Source organism: Salvelinus sp. IW2-2015, linkage group LG35 (assembly GCF_002910315.2).
Source record: "Salvelinus sp. IW2-2015 linkage group LG35, ASM291031v2, whole genome shotgun sequence".
Classification (NCBI taxonomy): Eukaryota; Metazoa; Chordata; class Actinopteri; order Salmoniformes; family Salmonidae; genus Salvelinus; species Salvelinus sp. IW2-2015.
Genome location: NC_036874.1, coordinates 6334846 through 6360274, shown reverse-complemented (window position 1 = coordinate 6360274; position 25429 = coordinate 6334846). Strand labels below are relative to the sequence as shown.

Here is a 25429-nt window from a genome sequence, read left to right as displayed (position 1 = left end):
CAATAAGACTGAAAAAGCGAATAAATAAAAGGATTTGAATGGGATTGGGAATCCACCAGTGGAGGCTGGTGGGAGGAGCTATAGGACAGGCTCATTGGAATGGCTGGAATGGAATTAATGGAACAGAGTCAAACRTGTGGTTTCCATGTTTGATACCATTCCATTCCAGCCATTACAATGAGCCTGTCCTCCTATAGCACATCCAACCAGCCTCCACGGGAATCCACCTAGCACTAAGAAAGGATGATGTCGACCTAAATCCACACTGTATTATGCTACATCCTAGGCAGCTGTTTTTGCTCTTAGTATATTTGAGAGRTGATTGGTTGGTGGATTAAGCCGACCAAATCAATGCCTATGCGTCTGGAGTTTCTCGMAATCTTTCTGTTTTGGCTAATGAAGGCCAAGTTTGACGCCTTGGTCCACTAGACTATTCGCGCATTTGGGCGGAAGTGTCTGGAAATGAGATTAGATACATCGCCATGCAAACTGCATATCCTAAATTAGGTATGACTAGGCTGCTGTTGATATCCCCATTCAGCATGCGTGAACTATTTTCATGATGCATCTCACATGTGAGATGTAACCTAATCTGTCACAGCCCAATTACCCGAACGACCACACTGTCACACACTAAGAAAATAGGGTTCCTCAAGGKTTTTTTGGATTGGGTGATGTTTGTACCATGTTTTGTGCTGCTGCCATGTTGTGTTGCTACCATGCTGTGTTGTCATGTGTTGCTGCCATGCTGTGTAGTTGTATTAGGTCTCTCTTTATGCAGTGTTGTGGTGTCTCTTGTCATGATGTGAGTTTTGTCCTATCTTTAAAATGTTTAATCCCATCCACCGTCCCCGAAGGAGGCCTTTTGCCTAGAAATAACCTTTTGAAGAACAATACAGCTTTTTTTCTGGTGAGCCATTTTATATTGTTAAATTTCCATAGGTTTTATTGGTGTGTTAATTGGTTTATATCAGGTGTGCTAACTCTGGAATGGCTGTAGGCCGTCATTGTAAATAAGAATTAGTTTTTAACTGACTTGCCTAGTTAAATTAAATTAAATTTAAAAATGGTTCTGTCTTGAACCATAATGACTCAAATAACCCTTTGAGCCATTCAGTGGTTCTTTGCAGTTCACAAAAAGTGTTTTTGCTCTTTTAGTGATAACAGAGATCTGTATTTAATGATGAGATGCTCATGTCTTCGCCCTAACAATGGGAGTCGTTCTCCCAAATGAGGGAAAGCAGACRACAAGATTAAATCCAAAATAAAACCATAGAAACACATTGGGCTTATTTTGGACAGATTTTGGCGAGTGAAACCTCTCGCTTCGCCTCTTCCTYTCTGGTCATAATTAAAAAATATAAGAGGCAGCTCAGTCAAATATTTGGGGGTGAAAGTGTCATTCCAGTTAATCTAATCTGTTGTGCTATACTGTTACGTGTTAAATATGCCCAGTGAAGGTGTCTTGTGACAGACTCATGTATGGCCTTGCATCAATTGAGAACTGTGGTCTAAATCAGGGGATTTCAAACCTCTCCTCAGGATCCCCCAGTTGTTCCAGAGTTAGCACCCCTGATATAAACCAATTAACACAACAATAAAACCTATGGAAATTTAACAATTTMAAATGGCTAACCAGAAAAAAACCTGTATTGTTCTTCAGAAGGTTATTTTTAGATTGAGAAAGGTTTTATAAAAAGGTTCACACAGGTTCTATAAAGAACCAAAAAGGGTTGTAGCGATAGTGGAAAACCTTTTGAGGCCATTGTCACAGCTGTGACTTTAAGCATATTTAATATAACAAGTGATTTCATTGGCTAACTGACTAGTCATGTGATTATAGCTTCACGTGTTTAAACCCCACCTATTTTTTGTGTTTCTTGGCAGCTGTCCACAGGAAGTGAATGTTGTCTGGAGGCATGGTGGAGATAAGTGGGCAGAAAGTTTATGGTTTTGTTTGGCTAATGAAGTTTGAGCTTCAACCGAGAACTGGAGAAAATGGACGCCTGCCTCCTGGGCTGCACCCCTCATGAGACCCTTTTGTTTTCTTTGGTTTGTTGGTGTTTCTTCAGATTTTTTTTTATAAACTATCCTGGTTTAAAAGTGAAACGTAAGAGGAAACGTTTGGAAACTGAAACTTGATAACTGACAAGTTGAAACCTTTTTTTAATAGTTATTTATAGAACAAGGGCAGCAGGCAACCTAGTGGTTAAGAGCATTGGGACACTAACTGAAAAGGTCACTGGTTTGAATCCCAGAGCAGACTAGGTGAAAAATCTGCTGATGTGCCCTTGAGAAAGGCACTTAACCCCAATTGCTCCCGGGTCAGCGTCAATAATGGCTGATCCCTGGCCGTGACCCCACTCTCTGAGGGTGTCTCAGGGGGAGTTGGGATATGCAAAAAATACATTTCCATTTCACACCTTGCACAGGTTACCCATTTGTACATGAAGTTAAACAGAATGTACAAGAGGATATGTTGGCAGCGGGGCAGTTTTTTAATTGCTCGGGAGGATACTTCTGAAGTAAGGAGTGGGCTGTTCTCTGTGGGGAGCTCAAACTTTATCATAGAGTCCTAACAATACAGAAAATCTAGAGACGGCCTACCTGGGCTAGAACCAGGGACCCTCTGCACACATAGACAAGAGCCACCCTCGAAGCATCGTTACCCATCGCTCCACAAGGGCTCAGAGCGAGTGACGTCACCGATTGAAACGCTATTAGCGCGCACCCCGGTTACATATATAGCACCAAAAAGGATTCCGCTATCATAACAAGCCAAATAATCCTTACTTTGCACTATATATAACCATTTGTTTTTAGTGTGCACTCAACCCCACGTTTCGAAGACTAATGGAATTCACGGGGATTCCTAGCTCATGGTTATGGGATTCCCTAATTTTGCTTTACCAGACATGTGTACGATTGCGCAGCCAGCGTGGTTATTCACAGGCGATGGAAAATGAATGTAAACTTTCAGTAAGCAAAAGGACTATGTATATTTAGGCTTATATATATATATATATTTGTTATTTTCGAATTAAGGCCTTCTCATCTACCGAAATAAATCTAAGTAATGCCAAGCAGACAGACACATCGCATGTGTGAGTGAGCGTAAAATGCATCTGATGCCTAGCCAGAGACGGATGAGAAACGAGACACCCCACTCGCTGTTTTTTTCTGGTTCAATTGAAGTCAATTAACTAAGTCGACCAGGCCGAGCTGGTATCGCCTATGGGATAGCCACCCCGTTAAGCAGACAGTAACKGACCTTTAATTTTTCAATTGTAAATGACCTGAATTAATTATCTTAATGTATCCACCATCTTTGGCCCATCTACTAATGAACTGCAAAATAAAGTATTGAGTTAACATTCAGAAATAACATCCAGTGACAACGGTAAATTCCCGTGTGCTTCATTTTAACGATGTGTATGAAAACATATGTATAAAAAAGAGCCTACCGAAACACACCAGGATAATGCCTCGTATCGCCATGAAATGCTCAAAAAATACAATTCCTGTGGAATCTCACGCGCACCTGAGACCTCACACCCAGAATATGTTATTCAATGAGATCACATTCACACCTCATACAGGACCYTGGCTGTCCCGTCTTAATTTCGTACTGAAGCGGAAGTGCMCATCTACACCCACTGTGACRAAACCCTGTACGGGAATCCCCTTAGTTTCACTTCCATTTTAGYTTATTATATAAAATGATTCACTTCTTTTCTGGATCATCATCTTCATTGCTGTAGTTCTACAAATATGTTTTTTCAACTCGTCTGCATTCTAGGTATGTTGTCATTTCTTTTAAACAATGAATTTGATATCAGTCTAACTGGACAGGCTCACCTGAAATGATGATTTACCTTGTGTTTTTCTATAGCTGCCTACTTGCAAGGTGGGCTTACACAGGATAGGCCTACACAAGAGGTGAAGTCAGTTTGTGGAGAGGATTCAATTCTGAAATGTAAAGCAATACGTAAGCCTGGGGTCCAGTACCGGGCAGTGAGGTGGTACAAGGTAAGCTTTCTATTATTATAATAGCACAAACGTTGTGTTTTGAACCATGCAATATATGTAAAAAATATACAGCACTGGTCCTAGACCAGCAACTTGTCTCAGAGCATTTTGTATTATTCTGTACGTAAATCCATGAAACTCCATTTAGTGTGATATGTTACGTTTGTTACRGTTACATAAGACAGATGGTTACTTAAGGCAAAAACTAAAGGAGGAGGATTGGTCGGAGTGGATAGGTGGGCATACGATGCAAATATTTAGCAAATCAAAGGTTGCGAGTTTGAATCTCATCAGGGACAACTTCAGCATTTTAACAACTTTTTAACTACTTAGCATGTTAGCTAACCCTTCCCCTAACCTTAACCATTTTAGCTAACCCTTCACCTAACCTTAATATTTGTAGCTAACCTTTCCCCTAACCCTTTAACCTAACTCCTAAACTTAACCCTAACCTTAACCCCTGAGCCCTAGCCTAGTTAACATTAGCTAGAGTAGCTAGAATTCGTAACATATCATACGTTTTGCAAATTCGTAATATATTATAGGAATTGTAATTTGTAACATATCATACWAAATGGGTGATGGACATCCACAAATTAATACATACCATACAAAATGTAACATATGATACATGTCATACAGATTTACGTAAAGAATAAYATGAAATTCTCTAAGATCAGGTTAAGACCAGCTGTTAGGGGCATAAAGTAACCTCACACCCTCTTCTCCCAGCTGGGTGAGGAGCCCTATAATAAGGARTCTGGTCTATTGATGAAGAGGCTATCACCTAACAGCACCACCCAATGGTACGTCGGTCTGGAGCGTRAAGTGGAACTTTTGGCTGACGATTCTTTCGATATCTTCCTGCCCAATGTAACGGCTGTTGATAGTGGGAGGTACAAGTGTCTCCTGGCAGCACCTGTAGGAGAGCAGAACCAGGAGGGGCAGGTTCACCTCAGAGTGACAGGTGAGTGTGTTCTACTCTCATTGTGTGCTTGTTTTGGTATGTAAGCAAACTGTATACTGCATGTGAGTGTTTTTCAATTGGAGCCAGAGAGAGTTAATCTTTTAAAACATTTCCAGTGATGCTCAAGGATTTGTGGATACTTGTTTTCCAGGTTGCCTTGAGTCCACATACCAATCAGAAGAAATGGATACCATTCTAGTTCTTTCCATTGTGGGGATTGTTGCGGCATTGCTGATATTCACCATCAGCTATGTGAGTTACTACACTGTCAGCTGTTCCTCTGACTTATTTGTTTTTTTAAACAGATGAAAGAAACTAACATTTTATGGTGATGGTTTCCATGTATTTCATTTTCCTTATTTACTTAATAATGCTAATCTTTACCATAGGTCATCCTAAGGAAYATGTTATTGCAAAGGAGTAAGAAGTATCCACAAGAACCACTTCTAGATGCACCCCWTGAGAAGAARGATTTAATGTTGATCTACACTCTGGGGCCAAACTGGTCGGGACAGGCTTCCATAAAACATGTCTGTGTGTGAGACCCTGTTCAGCTAGTTTAGGCTCATTGTATACTTGAATGTGAAGAGGAAACACAGAGAAAGACTATAGTCCATTTGAAGCTGAGCAAGGAGCCTAAGAGTCATGTCTACTTTCCAGAGAGTTCACCTCTAAAGCAGCGGGAGGCAGACAAACCTCTGGACGATCCTGTAGAACTAAGTTGTGTAGGCATGACTGCAGCATTCAAGAGCCTGTGATGCGCAAGGAGCAGGGCCTGGTGAAGGGACCCCAYGATCTAAGCCCCAAGATCAAACCCCAACAAAGAGCTTCAGGAAAGGGAGAATAAATAATTAATAAGGGGTGTGGGGTTCTGAGAATATGAAATATACTTATTCATGTCACTGAGGGAGAGAGGGTAATGTATAACGTTTACATTATATCAGGGATCCTATGGTTATCTGTAGGAGGAAGGTATATAGTGTGTGCAATTAAGCTTGGAATGTGCTGAGTGCAGGGAAGCGATCACATATGGCAGGCATTGATAAGGTGAGAGAGCCATGGATTAGTGATGAAGGGGGTCGAGGTCAGGTCAGGTCACATTAAGGGAGAAAGAAAAGTTTATGGCCATATTACTTAGTTTCCTGCCTAGCAGTAAAGATACAATCAGATGGGTAGGAGGAGACTCAGCCAAAGAGAGAGGGTTAAATATCAGTGCTTGTGTGAAAATCTTTTTGTCTAATGCAGCTGTATTGATCCTCTGGGAAGAATAAACTTGGTAAAGCTTTCATTGTGCCGTTGAGTTTTTACTCTGAAAATTAGAACCTAATAGGGGTCATTCTGCAGGGTCTTTCCATGGCAATGTTGGTGTTAATTCCATTTACATTTCAGTCAACCCAGTCAATTGAAGTTTCAGTAATTGGAAGTTGACATTGATTTTGAACTGGAAAATTATCAATGTGTACTGCATTGAATTTCATGCCTAATTAAAATCCTGTATTGACTGGTATTGAAATGGAATTGATCTGAGCACTGTTCAATGGGGCTCACCCGTGTTGGAAGGATTTGGTGGGACATGCTGGACTCTGCAGAGAKATGAAACCAACCAAGACTGCATTCCATCTGAGCCAAGCAAAGCTCTCAATTAACTCTAATGTTCAGGCATTATCGATAACTTTTAGTTATTTTGTGAGGTCAAAACAGTATATACTTTTTCATCCAAGCAATACGAAAGTGGGCTTTGGTGAATATTGGCAAAAAGTAACTGACAGAAAATAAACTTTGTATAAATCTTTATCCGGTTTTTGAATATGATCAGCAATTCTGTGTATACGTTGAAAATAAAGAAGACATGTAAATAATTGTAATGTACTGTATCTGACGTACATGTGCTATGGTTCTTAGATAAATGTTATTTAACTTTTTCTTAAGACGAGTCTTCACTTTTTTAGTCACCACAGTAGTGATGTTTCTCTTAGAAAAATTGATTGTTACTCAGAATATTTCATGTTATTAAGATAAATKATTTACCCTACCATTTTACAGAGGCTTACAAACTAGATACATAACTATTTCTCTGCATAGTATACTGTTTGAGGTGCTAAATGGCTGGCAACAAATCTCTACCTATTTCACACAACACATTGTTATATTTTATACTAGCTATATACTGAACCTTGACATGAGTCATTTCCATCACCTGTCAATGTTGTAATGTGCACATTTTAAAAGGGATGATCCCAATTATCCTCAAGGGCTGACACAAAGTGTTAGCTGAAATATTATATTTTTGGATAGCTGTTTTAATTGTTAAATCCATAAATACCTCTTCACTAATCTTTTGAGTGACAACAATTCTGTGAAGTCTCTGTCATTGTCATCGACAATCACATTACCCCAAACACATTACAAGGTAACAACATCACACAGCATAAAATGGAAGCTAGGTTACATGTGATCTAAACAACATTGAAAATGAAAATCCTTTACAAACATTAAATTCCATGTAGCTTAAAAAATGTAACACTATAGAATAACTAAATATTTGTTTTTTATTGCATCACCATATCACAGGACAKATTTGATATAAGGAGTGCATGGATTCGGGTCATATACAATAACAGTGACMTTTTTTCATGACAACTGTGTGATCATAGCACTCAACACATTATTGCACAATAATAATAAGCTTAACAGAATTAAAGAGTGCAAATGCAAAGCATCTGACCTAAAAAAACATTTGCTTATTTGCGGCTCATGTAATACTAGTGTGTATCAAATGACRTCTGTCGGTTAATAAAAATAAGAGGAATTAGAAAAACTGATATTTGGTAAGTCTCCATGAAATGTACAAAGTGATATCAACCTATTCAGTTAGTCACGTGTCTCTAAGCTTATTGTCTGATAGGGATAAGTGTAGCTTGTAACTTCAAAAAGAAAAGTATTTCCGTACCAATAATAAATTGCAGAGTAGATAGTGGACAGTATAAAAATATGTTAAATGTTTTTTTAATCCTTGCTAATTTTGACACAGGTTAAGTGAGTACCTTCCTTATACCACAACWGCATTAGGATTTCAGACMAGTAACTCCCCAATTGCCAGCTCATTTCATCACTTCCAAGTCCAAGATKAACCGATTAACCTTGAGAGCTTTCTGTTACTGCTCTGCATCTCTAACATCTATAGTGCCTTCTGAAAGTATTCATACCCCTTCATTTATTCAAAAATGTTGTTGTGTTACAGCCTGAATTCAGAATGGATTAAATAAAAACATTTCTCTCACCCATTTACACACAATACCCCACAATGACAAAATGAAAACATGTTKTTAGTATAAATAGAAAATTATAATACAGAAATCTCTAATTTACATAAGTATTCACACCCCTGAGTCAATAGATGTTAGAATCACKTTTGGCAGYGGTGAGTCTGTCTGGGTAAGTCTCTTAAGAGCTTTGCACACGTGGATTGTACAATATTTGCACATTATTATTTTTWAATKTTTCAAGCTCTGTCAAGTTGGTTGTTGATCATTGCTAGACAGCCATTTTCAAGTCTTGCCATAGATTTTCAAGTCGATTTAAGTCACAACTGTAACTAGGCCACTCAGGAACATTCAATGTCGTCTTGGTAAGCAACTCCAGTGTATATTTGGCCTTGTGTTTTAGGTTATTGTTCTGCTGAAAGGTGAATTTGTCTTCCAGTGTCTGTTGGAAAGYAGACTGAGCCAGGTTTTCCTCTAGGATATTGCCTGTGCTTACCTCTATTCCGTTTMTTTTTATCCTAAAAAACTCCCTAGCCCTTGCTGATGACAAGCATACCCAAAACATGATGCAGCCACCACCATGCTTGARAATATGAAGAGTGGTAATCAGTGATGTGTTGTGTTGGATTTGCGGCTAACATAATGCTTTGTATYCAGGACATCTAATGCTTTCACATTAGACAATCTGACATTAGACCTATTATGGAACATTGTTGTAGAATTCAGACTGCTGTCACATAGGCCATATTTAGCCAGCAGCATACCACCCTGCATACCACTGCTGAATTACCTCTGAAGATAAGCAGAGTTGGTCCCTGGATGCTGCTGAACAGGTTTTGGAAGGCCAATGCCCCAGGGCAGTGATTGGGGACATTGCCATGTGTAGGGTGCAGTCTTTGGGATTGTTAAATGGGTGTCCTGACTCTCTGTGGTCACTAAAGATCCCATGGTACTTATCATGTCCTGGCTAAATTCCCAATCTGCCCCCCCCCCCCCCCCCACATGTAAATATTCCCAGGTTGTTACTGTAAATGAGAATGTATTCTCAGTCAATTTACCCCGTAAAAAAAGAGGGACAAGTGGTTTTCAACCAGGGGACGTAGGACCCCAGGGGAGAGGGACCCAGAGCTTTTAGGAGCCCTTGAAAATATAGGGAGAAAACTAAGAAATAGAAAATTACAAACTAGAGTTTGACAYGCATTAAAATATTAAAAACAATGTTCAATTTTATATAGTGAGTGTCAACAATTAATATCAAGCAGACAGTTTACTCTTAAAAATGGTATCTCTAATGTAGATGGACCCCAGATTTGTATTTTTAGTAAGTAAGCCTTGGCCAACTAAGCAGAGCCATAACCCCCATGGGRGACCCCAGATTTTCTTTCTGTTTTAAGGGGCCTCTGAAAAGAAAAGATTGAGATGCCCTGGCCCTCAGGGAAAAGATCAGRCAATGATTTTACTTATTTATTCAAATACCTGTGCTGTGAGGGAAAACTGACTATACCGAGATAAGATGTAAATTAACATTTTGGTGGACCTTTAAAAGAATACCAGTGACTCGACTCCTGCCAGGGGAAGACCCTGCTAGGGGAATTCTAGATCTTGGTCCAGTGCGTGGAGAGCACAGCCGACCCTGGTCCAGAGCAAGGGGAATTCCTCGGCTGACACCTTTTAAATATGGTTAATGATGATTACATTTTCCTATAAACACAGACCTATACGATCTTTTTATATGCAGTCACACATAGACAGCATACCCTCGTCGCCATTGCGCACAGGGCAATATGAGGAGTATCTGATTGGTGCGCGAGACTATAGCAGCCTAGTGGTTTCGATAMATTTTTCTTATCAAAATTAGGTCCATGTTAAAGTTATAGTCTTAAATACATTACATATAGACAATAACTATGTCTCCTTTCAATTGCGTTTTACGTTGCCTTTCCTACTTACCAAAAACGTTTAATCAAAGGCAAGAGCTCCATGTTTGATGCTTGATGTGCCACCTGTGAAGTGCACGAGTTAATCAATAAATGCGGGGCGTGGAAATAAGACAGTCAACAGATTTACTGCAGTCAAAGATTATGGATTTTYTGACAAAACACATGTCTCTCCGCTCTAACAATGGTAGTTGGCTCCCGCCTCTCTTTTATTTGGATTGGTGGACACATCTCATTATTGTATCAATATTTTTRAATATTCGATGAGGGTTGGTGACGTCACGGCCTGTATTCAATKGTGAGAGATGCTACGCTACTAGCCTCATATATGAATATGCATATTCACCTCGAGACTCCGATATAAAATATTTTTTCTCAAAGTTGCCGGGATGTCACGTGTCCTACTTATATTAGTACACTCRTAACAACCTAACTATTAAGAAAGTATTTATATTCGATCAACTAAACCTTTCGTAGCAAACTAATAAGCCATTTATTTTTTGTTGACCAAATTCTACACCCACTGACCTCCAAACCAAAACTCCTTTCTTGTGGGCAAAACAACGAAAGAACGCTAACGTTACCTGTTGGAGGGAGACAGATTTTCCGACGAGTTGGGCCTCTCTTCCTCAACAGAAAGCCCAGTCTGCTTTCACTTTGACGGCTACTTTTACTTTCATATTCTAGTAGGATATACCTATCCCTTGAATTATACAGCGAAATCTAGAAAACGTTTTGGTGCTGAACAAAAAAAATGCGTAACGTTACCCTAGTCTTTCTCCATGCCTTTGCACTAGGTAAATTGACACTTCCTTTTAGTGCTAACAAGTCTTTATGTCCTCCCTTACACCTTTTTTATACTGCTCTCTAACTGCAGTTACATTGCAAAATTACTGCAGTAAAAAAACGGTGTTATTTTGGACGCAGTATTTGGAGCATACTGCAGTTATACTGCACTCTAACTGCAGTTACATTGCTAAATTAATGCAGTAAAAAAAAAAACGGTTATTTTGGAAGCAGCATACTGCAGTAATACTGCACTCTGACTGCCATCTTTTTCGTAAGGGCTGTCCAACAAGGTTCGTCTTGTCATTTGCCTTCAATTTTTTTCCAGTTTGCGTACACAGTAGGCATATGAAGGATGCTGAAGATACAAGGTCGATATGCGGYGAGGATTCGGTTCTTTACCTGGGGTCAGGCACTGGTCAGTGAGGTGGTACATGGTAAACTACTTTGTGTGGCTTGCTAATGCTGACTAAAGCCCTGGATCAGAGACCTCAGGGCCGGCCGCTCATTAGGCAGGATTAGACGGATTGACGAAGGCAACATTTTCTGAGCTAAACTGACCAAGACGCACCTCCAACAACACATAAAACCTCACATAATTATGAGACACCAAACCATCTTTCACATTTTCAGGCTATCCTAACTTCAGATTTATTTTATCAACTATAATTCATACAATGGTATAAAATAACTCACCAGCAGTAACTCTTGAACCATTCAGCTAGAGACACCAAACCAACTTTCACAGGTTCTGGCTATCCTAACTTCAAATTCTTGGAAACGTTTAATAACTATAACTATATAAATTAGCATAAAATAACTCACCAACAGTAACTCTTGAACTGTTCAAGCTAGAGACACCAAACCAATCAATAATTTTTTACAGTTACCTACTTTTTCAAATATAACCAGTCATTACCATTACTACTGCAGTCAGTACCACTACAATAACTTTTTTCAAAACCATAAATACTTTAAGCAAGTTAGCAAGCACACYACATTTTCTTCAGGAAATGTACTTTTCTAGTATTGTAGACCGCCTTTGTCTAGCCACTTAATCATATCAATCTTCGTCCACTCTTTCCTCCATCTAAAGACAGCAGAACTCAAAACTTTTATGTTCCCAGCCARTTTAACCTCAGGTTTGTCTCCTGCTGTCCTGATTAGCAAAATATGTCTTGAGTTAATTCATTTTAGCAATTGAACCATGGAATTTGATTTGACTACTATTTGACTATCTGCCTTTTACTGTTTTTCTGGAGATCTTTGGCTGCTCACACATACCTAAGTAGCTCATACTAGTGATTTACAATCTGGTATGTCCTCAGTCCTCATTGTAATCTTCATTATTGAAACTACAGCACTGGCCCCAGACCAGCTGTTAGGGGCATAAAGTAACCTCACACCCTCTTCTCCCAGCTGGGTGAGGAGCCCTATAATAAGGAGTCTGGTCTATTGATGAAGAGGCTATCACCTAACAGCACCACCCAATGGTACGTCGGTCTGGAGCGTGAAGTGGAACTTTTGGCTGACGATTCTTTCGATATCTTCCTGCCCAATGTAACGGCTGTTGATAGTGGGAGGTACAGGTGTCTCCTGGCAGCACCTGTAGGAGAGCAGAACCAGGAGGGGCAGGTTCACCTCAGAGTGACTGGTGAGTTTGTTCTAATCTCATTGTGTGCTTGTTTTGGTATGTAAGCTAACTGTATACTGCATGTGGGTGTTTTAAATTGGAMCCCCCAGAGAGTTCCTCTGTGCTGATATATACTCTTTTAGAGTTTCCAGTGTATTATTATTTTTTCATTTGCAGGTTGCCTTGACAATAAGTCCACAGACCAATCAGAAGAAAGCAATACCATCCTAGTTCTTTCCATTGTGGGGCTTGTGGCAGCATTGCTCACCATCAGCTATGTGAGTTGTCCACTGTCCTCTCATTTAATGGTAATAGTTTCAATCTATTTCATTTTGCGTTTTAATTTTTTTTAGCAAAAAAATTATTATCTTTTTCATAGGTAACCGTTACGAATATGTTACTACAAAGGAGCAAGAAGAATCCACAAGAACAACTTCTAGRTGCACCCTTTGAGAAGAAGGATTTAATGTTGATCTACACTCTGGGGCCAAACTGGTCGGGACAGGCTTCCATAAAACATGTCTGTGTGTGAGACCCTGTTCAGCTAGTTTGGGCTCAACTTAAGGCAGAGAAAGGCAGAGAGGCAGAGAAAGACCAGTGAACTTTTGAAGCTGAGCAAGGAGCCTAAGAGTCATGTCTACTTTCCGGAGAGTTTACCTCTAGAGCAGAGGTAGGCAGACAACCCTCTGGCCGGTCCTGTAGAACCAGTATGTGTAGGCTTTTCAAAGAAATTAAACAGAAACAGTAGCCTACACCCTTTCTGATAAATTGAAAGTATCAGGGCCATTATGAAAAACTTACACAGAATGAAAGTTAAAGTGAGAGCTTAGTCTGTAAAATAGAAGAGAAACCACGGCTCCCCACCCATTATAGAATCATTAAGTTAGTAAGTGGTGGCTAAAATAAGAGAGGTAAGTATGACAAAAAAATAATAGGTTGTGTTTTATAAGAATGCAGTGATAGCATTCTATTGTAATTAAGGTATAGCCAGGCTGTAACGATGTGCGCTGAGAGTCGGGAAGCAAGTTCAAGTGAGTGTTTTAATAAATAAACGCAACATAATACAAAATAAGAAACACGAACAACGCACAGACATAACACAGAAACAGAAACAATGATGCCTGGGGAAGGAACCAAAGGGAGTGACATATATAAGGAAGGTAATCAGGGAAGTGATGGAGTCAGATGACGCGCAGGTGCGTGTAACGATGGTGACAGGTGTGCGCCATAACGAGCAGCCTGGTGACCTAGAGGCCGGAGAGGGAGCACACTGGTGACCTAGAGGCCGGAGAGGGAGCACACGTGACACAGGCAATATATAACATTCTATTGCTGTGGCTGGATCCCTGGGTGTGGACTAAGATTGCAAAAGTAAATACTGAACTTTCTAATACTTTAATTGATTATCCTTTTTGTTGTACTAGCTACATGTTATGTCATTGTATTGTGGTTGTTACATGCTCACAACAGCAGGATTTTGGGGGGGGACTATGTCCACTGTTGAATTTCTCCTCACTGTGCAATATACACGGAACAAAAATATAAACACAACATGCAACAGTTTCAAAGATTTTACTGAGTTACAGTTCATATACGGAAACCAGTCAATTGAGATAAATTCATTAGGCCCTAATCTATGGATTTCACATGACTGGGAATACAGACATGCGTCTGTTGGTCACAGGTACCTTTAAAAAAAGGTAGGGGCATGGATCAGAAAACCAGTCAGTGTCTGGTGTGACTACCATTTGCCTCACACAGCGTGACACAGCACCTTTGCATAGAGTTGATCAGGCTGTTGATTGTGGCCTGTGGAAYGTTCCACTCCTTTTCAATGGCTGTGTGAAGTTGCTAAATATTGGCGGGAACTGGAACACGCTGTCGTAAACATCGATCCAGAGCATCCCAAACATGCTCAATGGGTGACATGTCTGTGAGTATGCAGGCCATGGAAGAACTGGGACATTTTCAGCTTCCAGGAATTGTGTACAGCTCCTTGAGACATGGGGTTGTGCATTATTATGCTGAAGCATGAGGTGAATGGCACGAGAATGGGCCTCAGGATCTCGTCACGGTATCTCTGTGCATTGAAATTTCCATCGATAAAATGCAATTGTGTTCTCTGTCCTTAGTTTATGCCGGTCCATACTATAACCCCACCGCCACCATTGGGCACTCTGTTCACAACGTTGACATCAGCAAACCACTTGCCCACACGATGCCATACTGCCCGGATTAATCCGTGAAGAGCACAATTCTCCAGCATGCCAGTGGCCATCGAAGCTGAGCATTTMCCCACTAAAGTTGGTTACGACACCGACCMTGGTAAGGACGACAAGCACACAGATGAGTTTCCCTGAGACAGTTTCTGACATTTTGTGCAGAAATTCTTCAGTTGTGCAAACCCACAGTTTCATCAGCTCTCCGGGTGGCTAGTCTCAGACGATCCCGAAGGTGAATAAGCYGGATGTGGAGGTCCTGGGCTGACGTGGTTACACGTGGTCTGCGGTTGTGAGGCCAGTTGGATGTTATRCCAAATTCTCTAAAACAATGTTGGAGGTGGCTTATGGTAGAGAAATTAACATKAATTTCTCTGGCAACAACTATGGTGGACATTCCTGCAGTCAGCATGCCAATTGCACGCTCCCTCAAAACTTGAGACATCTGTGGCATTGTGTTGTGTGACAAAACTGCACATTTTAGAGTGGCTTTTTATTGTCCCCCGCACAAGGTGCACCTGTGTAATGATCATGCTATTTAATCAGCTTCTTGATATGCCACACCTGTCAGGCGGATGGATTATTTGGCAAAGGAGAAATGCTCACTAGCAGGGATGTAAACAAATTTGTGCACAACATTTTAGAGAAATAMRCTTTTTGTGCATAYGGAAAATCCCTGGGATMTTTTATTTCAGGTCTTGAAACATGGGACCAACACTTTACATGTTGCATTTATATTTTTGTTCASTATAAATAGCTTGACACTAGTGCTTGACTTCGACTAAAATAGATGACAGTACTCATCTTGGGTGCCGGTACTGTTTATATTTAGGTGCAGGAACTGTACAATACCTTTGAGCTAATATTTTATGAGGTGCAGGACCTCATGCAGTAGAAAATCTGAGGTGCCAGCGTTGTGCCGAAAAGCTCCCCTTGCCAGAATTCCCCCCTCCTTCGCGTGAACGCGCACTCACTCAATTCTTCATTGCTTCGACTTGCTTGCTTGTTGCGATTTCTGATCACGTTAGGCAGCGTTTCATAAAAATGTTTATGTCGGTTTGATCGCGGGGGAGGCACTAGTAATGTCTGCAGTTTTCGGTTTGGCTATTTGTTTCAAGTGTATTAGCCCATAAATAAATATATTTGCCTAAACTCGTCATCTCTCCCATGTCGTATTCGACTAGTGGTGTTGTCTAGTAGTAATGTTGATTGCTTGCCTACATTTTACTCCCTCCTCTATGTTTAATATAACACACATACATTAATTATTCATTTCGGTTGCCTATCCAGATGTGAAGTTTATTCTATAGAAAGTATTTGACTGATTTGTGCCACAGAAAGTATTTGACTCGGCACAAAATTAAGGAAATTAGAGGGGGAGGGGGGATTTCGGCAAGGCTATTTTCTTGCCTGACGAAATCCCCCCCTTCTATTTTGGGACTGCAAGGCCTGGCACACTTCATAATCATTTTGGTAGCTTCTGTTGACCAGTAGTGTGTGCCACAGAAAGCTAAATTACAGTATAAAGAAATAACATTTATTTTAGAAACATTTTGTAATGTTTAAGAAAATAAAGATAATACACAAATATTATCACACGATAACACAAAAACATTACAGAAAGTTAAGTTTGTTAGCAACCTTTAAATAGGACATACAMATTTAAATATTTGCATAATAAGATATAAAATGACAATAAATCAAATATAAAAAGACAATAAATAACATAAACAAATATTGGAAAGCTGCAACAGCTCGACTGAACATTTATTCCACTTTTWATGGAAAGTTTTCCAGGTKATACCGTCGCCTGGAACTCAAGCCTAACCTAGTCCTGACAGGCAGCGCAGACATAATCCTCCAATGATGGRATGGTTTTCATACAGGACTGGTGGAACCATCGTGGGCAGCRGTCACAACCAATCTGAAATKWATKATGAAAAATKTTAATATATTTAAAACATKAAATACATTTTCTTGAGTTACAATCATTTCATTATCAGACCAATCAGATAATACTACCTCTAGAAACATTACTGCTTATACAAATTCGTACTGGTAAAAATGTGCCTTTAGAAGTGAACAAGCAATTACCCAGTTAGTGTCTTCCTCATTATTGTCCACCTCCCTACAGAAGTGGCACAGTTGGCTCAKGTCTTCTAGCAAAACATAATGTCAAGTAGTCTATAYATCTTTACATGTATTTTTCTGATCAAACAGGGAACAAGGGAATAGTATAGGTTTCTTGTAACAAAATTATTTAAATACATGTGTTTTAGYGGCCATCAAATCAGAAGTTGAATCWAAGATAACCTTGAAAGATCCATATAAATGTTTTTTATCTACAATTATATTAAATTAGAAATTGAACACACCAGTGTTTTGGAGTGTTAACATACCATGATGTTAACATCTTTGTCCGTATTTGAAAAGACAAACGACTCCTCCTTCAGAAYACATTCAGCAAACTGGGGAAAAAATGTGATGGGCATTTCAGTTTTCCCCAACAAAATTATGTTACACTTAAGATTMTAATTCGCAAGTATACAACGACACAGCTATAATATAATTTGACAGYTCTGTTTTGCCTTTTAGTCAGTATACTTCCAGTAGGTTAATTGTACATTACTTATACTCTAATACTTACTGTCAAGGCAAATACCCCACAAGTAACATCTTGTTGGCATGGGTGAGGAAGGGTACATCTGAGAATGGGCAGGCATTCCCTCGGATGAAGAGCATCTCCGTCTTGCTGATTATGTGCTGTCATCCAGGTGGAAATGTCACCTGCATATCTGATGTAGGAAAAATGATAAGAGATAAGTTGAGTGTTGATGAACGAATTTGGTTCCTAAATGTTCGTTAACCAATTTAATTATAACAATGCAAACACTCTGTCCGTTTATAAGAATTTGTAAGATTSTTATTTGCTTAAAATAGACAGAGACCCGTGTCCAAATTAATCAATAGCGTTTATTCTCGAGAGATCTCTCCTCCAAAAACCATGTACATCACATTATATATTACACACAGCGTCATAGAGTCCCTCCCCCTCCGACTAGGACAAAGCTAATGTTCAAAAGTCCATCCCAACACCCTAACGCACACACATACACACTATATCTGGATTATCTCCTGAATTCTCACCACAGTTTATTACCCTTAGCTGACAGTTCCAGTCCCCCCCCCCCCCCCCAGATACGGAAAACCTGGATGGGTTTTTCTGTCTTCCCTTATCTCCACAGAGTTATAGCTTAGTCGTTCAAACATAGGTTAATGATCCATTTAGTTTTCTTTAGGTACACACACAGACAATCCGTTCTACCCCCTACATGCTACCTAACCTCTAATCCTAATGGTTAAGTTTCTGGGTAGAATTATTTAATCATTTATCTTAAACCTTGATAAAATATCCTAACAAGTGTCCTGTGAATATGTTTATGTATATGTACTATACATGTGTGTGTATGTGTATATATATCTTGGTATATATTTGTGTTATTTTAATTTCTATTATTATTGTCATTATTGTTTTTGTGTGAGGTGGGGAGGTGATGGTGTGGAGGTGCTGGGGTGACCTATTGAGGGCGAAGGGAGCTATTGGGGAGAGGATTCTTCATGAGGCACATTCAGTCATAGTTTTGTTTATTATACTATTATACATTTTTCCCTTTTTTTTCTATTATTATAAAAGTTTACTGTGATTATGGGAATGCACTCATGTTGACTTATATATTTGAACTTTATTTTTGCCCAGATTACATATTTTAGATTTATTATTGTATTATTATTATTACTACTGTACCTACATTCTTAAAAACAAAAAAAATGTGGGAAAAGCCGTAAGAGGGAAAAAACGATGGATGGGGGATTCAGGGATGGGTAGAGAACAGTAGAGGCCTCTGAAAATTATTATTGCTGAAATAACCACTTCCTTTTGTGACTAGTCTAATACTTCCTATGGCACACATCAGAGGGCATGATAGGTCACCAAAAATTATTCTGAAGTGTGCCCGCCTTGCATTCCCAAAATAGAAAGGGGGGGCTTGCCGAAAAAACCCTTGCGCCGAAATCCCCCCCTTTAATTCCCTTGATTTTGTGGCTCACACTACTGGTCAATAACGTGATCAGAATTCTCAACTAGCAAACAAGTCGCAGCAATGAAGATTTGAGTGCGTGCGCGTTCACGCAAGTCGCAGCAATGAAGAAGGAGGGGGTGCGTGCGCATTCACGCGAAAAGGGGGGGGGGGCTTTTCGGCACAACATTGGTATGAGAATATTGTAGAGTTTGTTGCATTAATTTGAAAGTGTCAATTTGGATTCCGTAACAGATCCCTGGTGGTCTAGTGGTTAGGATTCGGCGCTCTCACCGCCGCGGCCCGGGTTCGATTCCCGGTCAGGGAACATACTGTTTTCCTTTGCTCTGAACAGCTCTTTCTGTACCTTAACGGTTTGCACTAACGTTTTCTTTATAAAGTWAATTTTATATCAGTGTTCTCTTTATAAAGTTAATTTTATATCAGTGTAGGCTGCTGAAGGGAGGACGGCTCATAATCATGGCTGGCATGGAACAAATGGAATGGCATCAAACTATGTGTTTGATGTATTTGATACCAATCCAATGATTCCGCTTCCAGCCGTTACCACGAGCACATCCTCCCAAATAAAGGTGCCACCAACCTCCTGTTTTTTATATTTAAGCAATAATGCACGAGGAGGTGTGGTATATGGCCAATATACCATGGCTAAGGGCTGTTCTTAATCACGACGCAAAGTGGAGTGCATGGATACAGCCCATAGCCGTGGTATATTGACAATATACCACAAACCCCCAAGGTGCCTTATTGCTATTATTTAACTAGGCAAGTCAGTTAAGAACAAATGTGTATTTACAATGACGGCCTACTGTGAACGCTGCGTGTAACACATCCGGTGTCAGGATAAATAAAAAGCAAGGTCTGCTAACTTACTGCCCTTAGCTTAGGGCAGTAAAAATAAATGTTTGGTCATACGCATGGTACACGTCACGAGTATGTCAGCCAATCAGCATTCAGGGCTCGAACCACCCAGTTTGTAGTGCTTATTTTATCTGTTGAATTCATTTATTCACAAATGTTTGTACTAGGTCATTGATTAAGTAACATTTTTGAGAAGCGTCATTGCCACAGTCAATATGAAGAAACCAATTAATTAACTAACTACCCAACATGATAATAATTGAAWCATAGTTACTCGTACAAGTGAAATYMGGGGGTAGTTATCTTGGCCTAGTGGTTAAGGCGACAGACTAGAAATCTTCCCGCGCAGGTCAAAATCCTGTCGACAACGGGATGTTGTGTGCTGCTGCCTGCTGAATCATAATATCAGTCAAAATGTCAGATGTCTCTTTTTATATACAAAAGATGTTGGATATTACCGATATCCGATTTCTGTCGACAGTATTATCAGATGTTGTCGTGGCCGAGTGGTTAAGGCGATAGACTAGAAATCTATTGGGATCTTCCCGCGCAGGTTCGAATCCTGCCGACAACGTTTATTTTTCTCYTGTGATTAACGCATTGCCCAGGCGTTTACATTGTATCACAGATGGCAGGTATCCGTTATTGTATCACTACACATAAATCGCGAGCTACAAAGTATCGTACTTTACCTACATGAACTCCTGTTCATGACAAAACAGTCAAATAAGCAGCAGTTGCGTAGTAAAATGAAAAATGTGCGTAGTAAATGCAAGGTTAACAGGCTAACTTTAACTAGTACGGTTGGATGGGAACTAACGTTAGCAACCAAGTTGTTGATTACCATGAACTGAACAGTGGATAGCGTATCAACGTAACTAACGACATAGCTATGTAAACGTTAGCTAATTAGTTTGCAAGACGCCAGCCTTCCTAATTGCAAAAGGGCTGCGCCTCTAGCTAGTCCCTTATATTTGCTTAACTTTAACACATTTGTAGACAGGGAGCAAGCTTTCTAAACGACAAAAGACTGAAGTCATCTGCTCACAGCAACAGCAAGTAAGTTTTGCCAATAACTCAACTTTAAAAGAACCTCACTTATTCATATGCGACCACTAGTTGGTTTGGTAGTAGTCGTACATGTAGGCAGTTTGTCGTGGCCGAGTGGTTAAGGCGATAGACTAGAAATCTATTGGGATCTTCCCGCGCAGGTTCGAATCCTGCCGACAACGTTTATTTTTCTCTTGTGATTAACGCATTGCCCAGGCGTTTACATTGTATCACAGATGGCAGGTATCCGTTATGTATCACTACACATAAATCGCGAGCTACAAAGTATCGTACTTTACCTACATGAATGAGGTTACGCCTGTCAATCAAGCACTCCTGTTCATGACAACAAAAGCAGCAGTACCCTGAAACTATGGCAGACGATTGGGACGAATTACTAGATGAGGTTGAACCAAAGTTCTGTCGCAATGTTTCGTTGACGCCACAACTTCAAGGGAATGTTTAACGCAAACTGGGGAGGGAAAAAAACTGGTGCGTAGTAAAATGCAAGTGTTAACAGGCTAACTTTAACTAGTACGGTGGAATGGACTAACGTTAGCAAACCAAGTTGTTGACTATGACTGACAGTGGAAGCTTATGCAACGTAAACTAACGACAATAGCTATTAGTTGCAGACGCCAGCCTTCCTAAATTGCAAAAGGGGCTCTAGGTAGTTCATATTTGCTTAACTTTACACATTTGCAGACAGGACAGCTTCCTAAAACGACAAAGACGAAGTCATTGCACAGGCAACAGGCAAGTAAGTTTGCCAATAACTCAACTTTAAAGAACCTCACTTATTCATGCGACATAGTTGGTTGGTAGTAGTCGTACATGTAGGCAGTTGTCGTGGCGAGTGGTTAAGGCGATAGACTAGAAATCTATTGGGATCTTCCGCGCAGGTTCGAATCCTGCCGACAACGGGTTTTTTGCAGCCTGTTGAATCAATATACTCTCGTATCATTCTGTCAGTGGTATACTGCAAAAAGTCAATGTGTTCAATTGACGTTATTATTGAAACTCAGTAAATGTTATCTAAGACATCTGTATATTCTCTGTTGCATGCTGTGAATGTCATTGTATGTTTTACAGTTGTCATTATCTTAGGAAGACCAAAAATGGTCATTCACGGGAAGCCATAAAGTCTAGTAGTGAGCCTTTGGTAAAGCATGTATTTGATAAAAGCTCTCTTTCAATCCCTATTTGTTCTTATGTGAGCAGGTGCTGCCCAGTTTTCCTTGGTGGTAGCTCCATTGCAAATGGTGTAGGAACAGCCGTTTCACAAAGGTTAAAAGTGCTGTTAAATTGTAGAGCTGGTGTCATCAACTGGATTCAGCCGCGGGCCGATTTTTTTATTTTCTTGAGTGGATGGTCAGGAGGCCGGAACATAATTACGAATAATTTCAAATAACTCCACTGCAAATTGACCGCAAGAAGCCCAAACATATTAGTATATTTAACTAAAACAGACAAATTTCTAATCTTGCTTACATTTGTGTATGATCACATACTGTATATCTCTATATTATGCGTGGGAATTCTTTGGAACAGATTTCCGTTTTTACAGTCTTATGTCCAACAATAAAATGATAAAATATAWTTTATTTATTTTGYTCAGAAAACGTGGGGGGCCAAATAAAATCACTTGCAGGCCACCAGTTGGGGAACCCTGTTGTAATGTTAAKTGTGTGTAAGTATGGATCACATTTTAATATGACTCATTGTTTAACCTGTGCTGACAGGTCGTGKGACCAGCTGAAATGTATCTCCTGTGACTTTCGGGTGGCCATGTTTGACGATCATGAATGGGACCCCTCTTGTGATGACCTATTCTTCAGGTGAGCCTCCTCTCATTGGGCCTGATGTATCTTTATGGGTTAACAAACTCTTTGCAGAATTTAAATATTGTTATTATCCTGAAACAAGTTTGAAGTTGTTACAGAAAACCACAAATCCCAAATATCTCAGATTTGAACAGAAGAAGGCAGTGTAAACCTTTTATTTTGGGACTTCGTGAAAATAAACTGGAATAATCTTCATTTGATTCTTAATGTAAAATACCTTTTAAATGGGGATTATGACTTTCACCTTGATTGATATCCACCCTTTCAGAGAAACGGGTAATTTTTTKTCAAAGTGAGTATGAATACACAGTGGTTTAATTTAAAACTTTTTTTAACCATGCTCTGAGATCAGTGCATGGCAGATAGGAATTTCATAGGACAACTGGTACTAGTGGATGGAGACAGACTTTTATAAAGGCAGTCAAACAACACAACAATGCCACCTTGGGTGCCTCTCTGGTTCAATRTTGTGTTTCACTGACAGAGAGCTTGYCCATGATGACAAAGACTGACACTTAAGCTTAGTTAATGCAGTGAAGTGGAAGACGTTACAACAGTAACGCTGTAAGTATGCAGGCGTGGGTATTTGGTGCTCTTAACACAAAGACAGGAATTCAATTCTTCTAGGCTACACTAATTTGATACTATTGGTGASAGTCGACTTGAAATGCAAACTAAGACAATAGACAGAAGGGCTGTGCTCAAATGGGAGAAAAACATTTTAAAATATAAAAACAACAAAGCCTATCGCAATCACAATGTTGGTATTTTGGTGCAGGTAAATTATGGCACTTGGAGCAGCGTATGCTTTGTGAACAGCCTCTTTCTTTCATCTAAAATATACTGTAGCTAGTGCCTTTCATTTTTTGAAAAATGTTTCATAGTGTAGGATTGCAGCAGCACAGCTTTGTTGAATCCAGACTTTTGTGTTGACAAAATGGAGGTAGTAGGCCTAGTGAAAATCCAGTGCAAGAACAGCGAGCAGGGAGTACTCACATGGACCCTACCACGTTGTTTTCCTAGAGAATGCGCAGTGGCTGATGTTCCAAGCTTGTGGRTTTTCCTGTCGGTGTTCTGATCTGTTCTGGTGGACACTTGGTGGTTTCAGGCTTTGTGCTGGAGTATAGAGGTTTTACTAAGTTTCTGAGAGACTAGGGCTCAGGATTCATTTATCATTCAAATGTGCTTGTTAAATGCAACGTAACGTATTGTGCAAATGATGCAGAAATTAAGCTTTAGTATGGACATGCTTACCATCAAACTTCCATGTCCATTGTGTCTTGTCTAATTTGTCTTTCCACTCAAATGTATTCCTTCAGCTGTAAATTGCAGGYTAACTCTGGAATATTTGTGATATTTCCAATCATTCAACAATATTTCAAGGGTTCTTGGASGCTGGTTTTGTTCCATGCACATGAYCAATTTGTGTCAAGTACTTTGTGAATTTAGTACTACTTATCCTATCTATAACTCTATATACCAGTATTATACTGTGAGAGAAATTAATCTATTCATCTAGCTCATTGCTTAGCTAACCAGCCTTGTCTCTTTGTATCTCTGCAGGAGCAACATGCGAGACTGTCAGAAGCTGCGGGCCAAGCTGAGGAGAAGAAAAGGGGCGCAGGCGCACGCCTACCAGTGTAGCTGGCACTCTGCTCGAGACCTCACCGACCTGAGAGAACAGCACCAGCTCAAGTGGGTCTGTGGGAAGCATGACATGTGACAGCCTTCTTTCTATCACACACACACACACCACTTTGCAGTTACTTGAAAACCAATGTCCTCTTGTTATAGACAGCCCAACACATATTTTTCTGCCTTGAGAATGATATAGGTCTTTCTCTGCATTACATTTAGTGTGTTCTGGGTTTAAAGGTAAATGAACAAAGTAGGTCTTCTGCTATCTTTAGAGATGTGATTTTAGCTAGCTCAGTTTTAAGAGCAGGTATATGCCAGACCATATTTGTGTGAAAACGGTACTTATGAAAGATGAGGCTAAATTGAATGAGTCTTATGTATAAAAAATAAAAAATAAAAAAAGTATGTTACATGCTTTTCTGTAGCCTTTCCTTCTCTATCTTAGTTTCTATCTCCCTTGTCCTTTTGTTTATTTCCTCTTCTGTCCCTTTGAGTTTGAGTCAAATGCATTCTCTGTTCAGTGATTTCTGATCTTACCATTCATGTATTGTGTATAATATGAAGGTGAGGTTAGTGTGAAGTTAAATGATGCAAACCTTTCCTGATGCATCTGTGCTAGACATTGAGACATAAAATATTAAACATAAAAGCATTACTTCACTCTGGCAATCTAGTAGTTGATACTTTATAAATGAATCATAATCAAATGAAGTATTCTGTGGATAGTTGATTAAATATGTACTAATTTATTCATCATTAGGGAACCATAAAAAAGCTTAACTTCCAAATCCATTCATGGGATTTGTTGTGATAGCCCAGTCAGAAGTAGGTATTTTGGATGGTAAAAAATGTGCTCATATTATGTACAAAACATCTGCATATGCGTGTATAGACTAGGCTATTCACATTTAGTCATAGTTGAATATATGTTATATGCACTTATTTTTTTGTAGCTTTTTCTCCTTGATAATATGAACACAATTGAATTTCAAGTTTAAAAAGTTTGATGTGCATTGACTGTGCTTTGTGTGGCTCAGGTCACCGTATTAAATCAATATCAGTGACAGTGCAGTTTGTTGACAATGCTGGTCATTCTGTGCAGTGG

At 39.7% G+C, this 25429-nt stretch overlaps 2 protein-coding genes, 1 long non-coding RNA gene, 4 other non-coding genes and 1 pseudogene across 7 annotated transcripts; 7 read left to right on the top strand and 1 right to left on the bottom strand.

The window, feature by feature from the left end:
- Positions 1-3688: 3688 nt before the first annotated feature.
- LOC111958557 (CD83 antigen-like) lies at positions 3689-6282 on the top strand. The gene is made up of 5 exons (XM_023979815.3): positions 3689-3799; positions 3893-4029; positions 4762-4996; positions 5148-5248; positions 5386-6282. Exons 1-5 carry the CDS (start codon positions 3772-3774, stop codon positions 5536-5538), a joined length of 654 nt encoding a protein of 217 aa, XP_023835583.1. The 5' UTR covers positions 3689-3771; the 3' UTR covers positions 5539-6282.
- Positions 6283-10950: 4668 nt separating this feature from the next.
- On the top strand, positions 10951-22670 carry LOC111958558 (uncharacterized; annotated as a pseudogene).
- On the bottom strand, positions 16598-17823 carry LOC111958556 (uncharacterized). The gene is made up of 3 exons (XR_002876554.2): positions 17482-17823; positions 16929-17302; positions 16598-16758 (listed from the first exon to the last, which is right to left on the bottom strand). It is a non-coding gene; the product is annotated as an uncharacterized lncRNA (long non-coding RNA).
- On the top strand, positions 19167-19238 carry trnae-cuc (transfer RNA glutamic acid (anticodon CUC)). The gene has a single exon. It is a non-coding gene; the product is annotated as a tRNA-Glu (tRNA).
- Positions 19541-25295, top strand: LOC111958555 (cilia- and flagella-associated protein 418-like). Its single transcript, XM_023979814.2, has 3 exons — positions 19541-19557; positions 22585-22680; positions 24250-25295. Exons 1-3 carry the CDS (start codon positions 19541-19543, stop codon positions 24407-24409), a joined length of 273 nt encoding a protein of 90 aa, XP_023835582.2. The 3' UTR covers positions 24410-25295.
- On the top strand, positions 20285-20366 carry trnas-aga (transfer RNA serine (anticodon AGA)). The gene has a single exon. It is a non-coding gene; the product is annotated as a tRNA-Ser (tRNA).
- Positions 20942-21024, top strand: trnas-aga (transfer RNA serine (anticodon AGA)). Its single transcript has one exon. It is a non-coding gene; the product is annotated as a tRNA-Ser (tRNA).
- trnas-aga (transfer RNA serine (anticodon AGA)) lies at positions 21686-21765 on the top strand. The gene has a single exon. It is a non-coding gene; the product is annotated as a tRNA-Ser (tRNA).
- Positions 25296-25429: the final 134 nt, after the last annotated feature.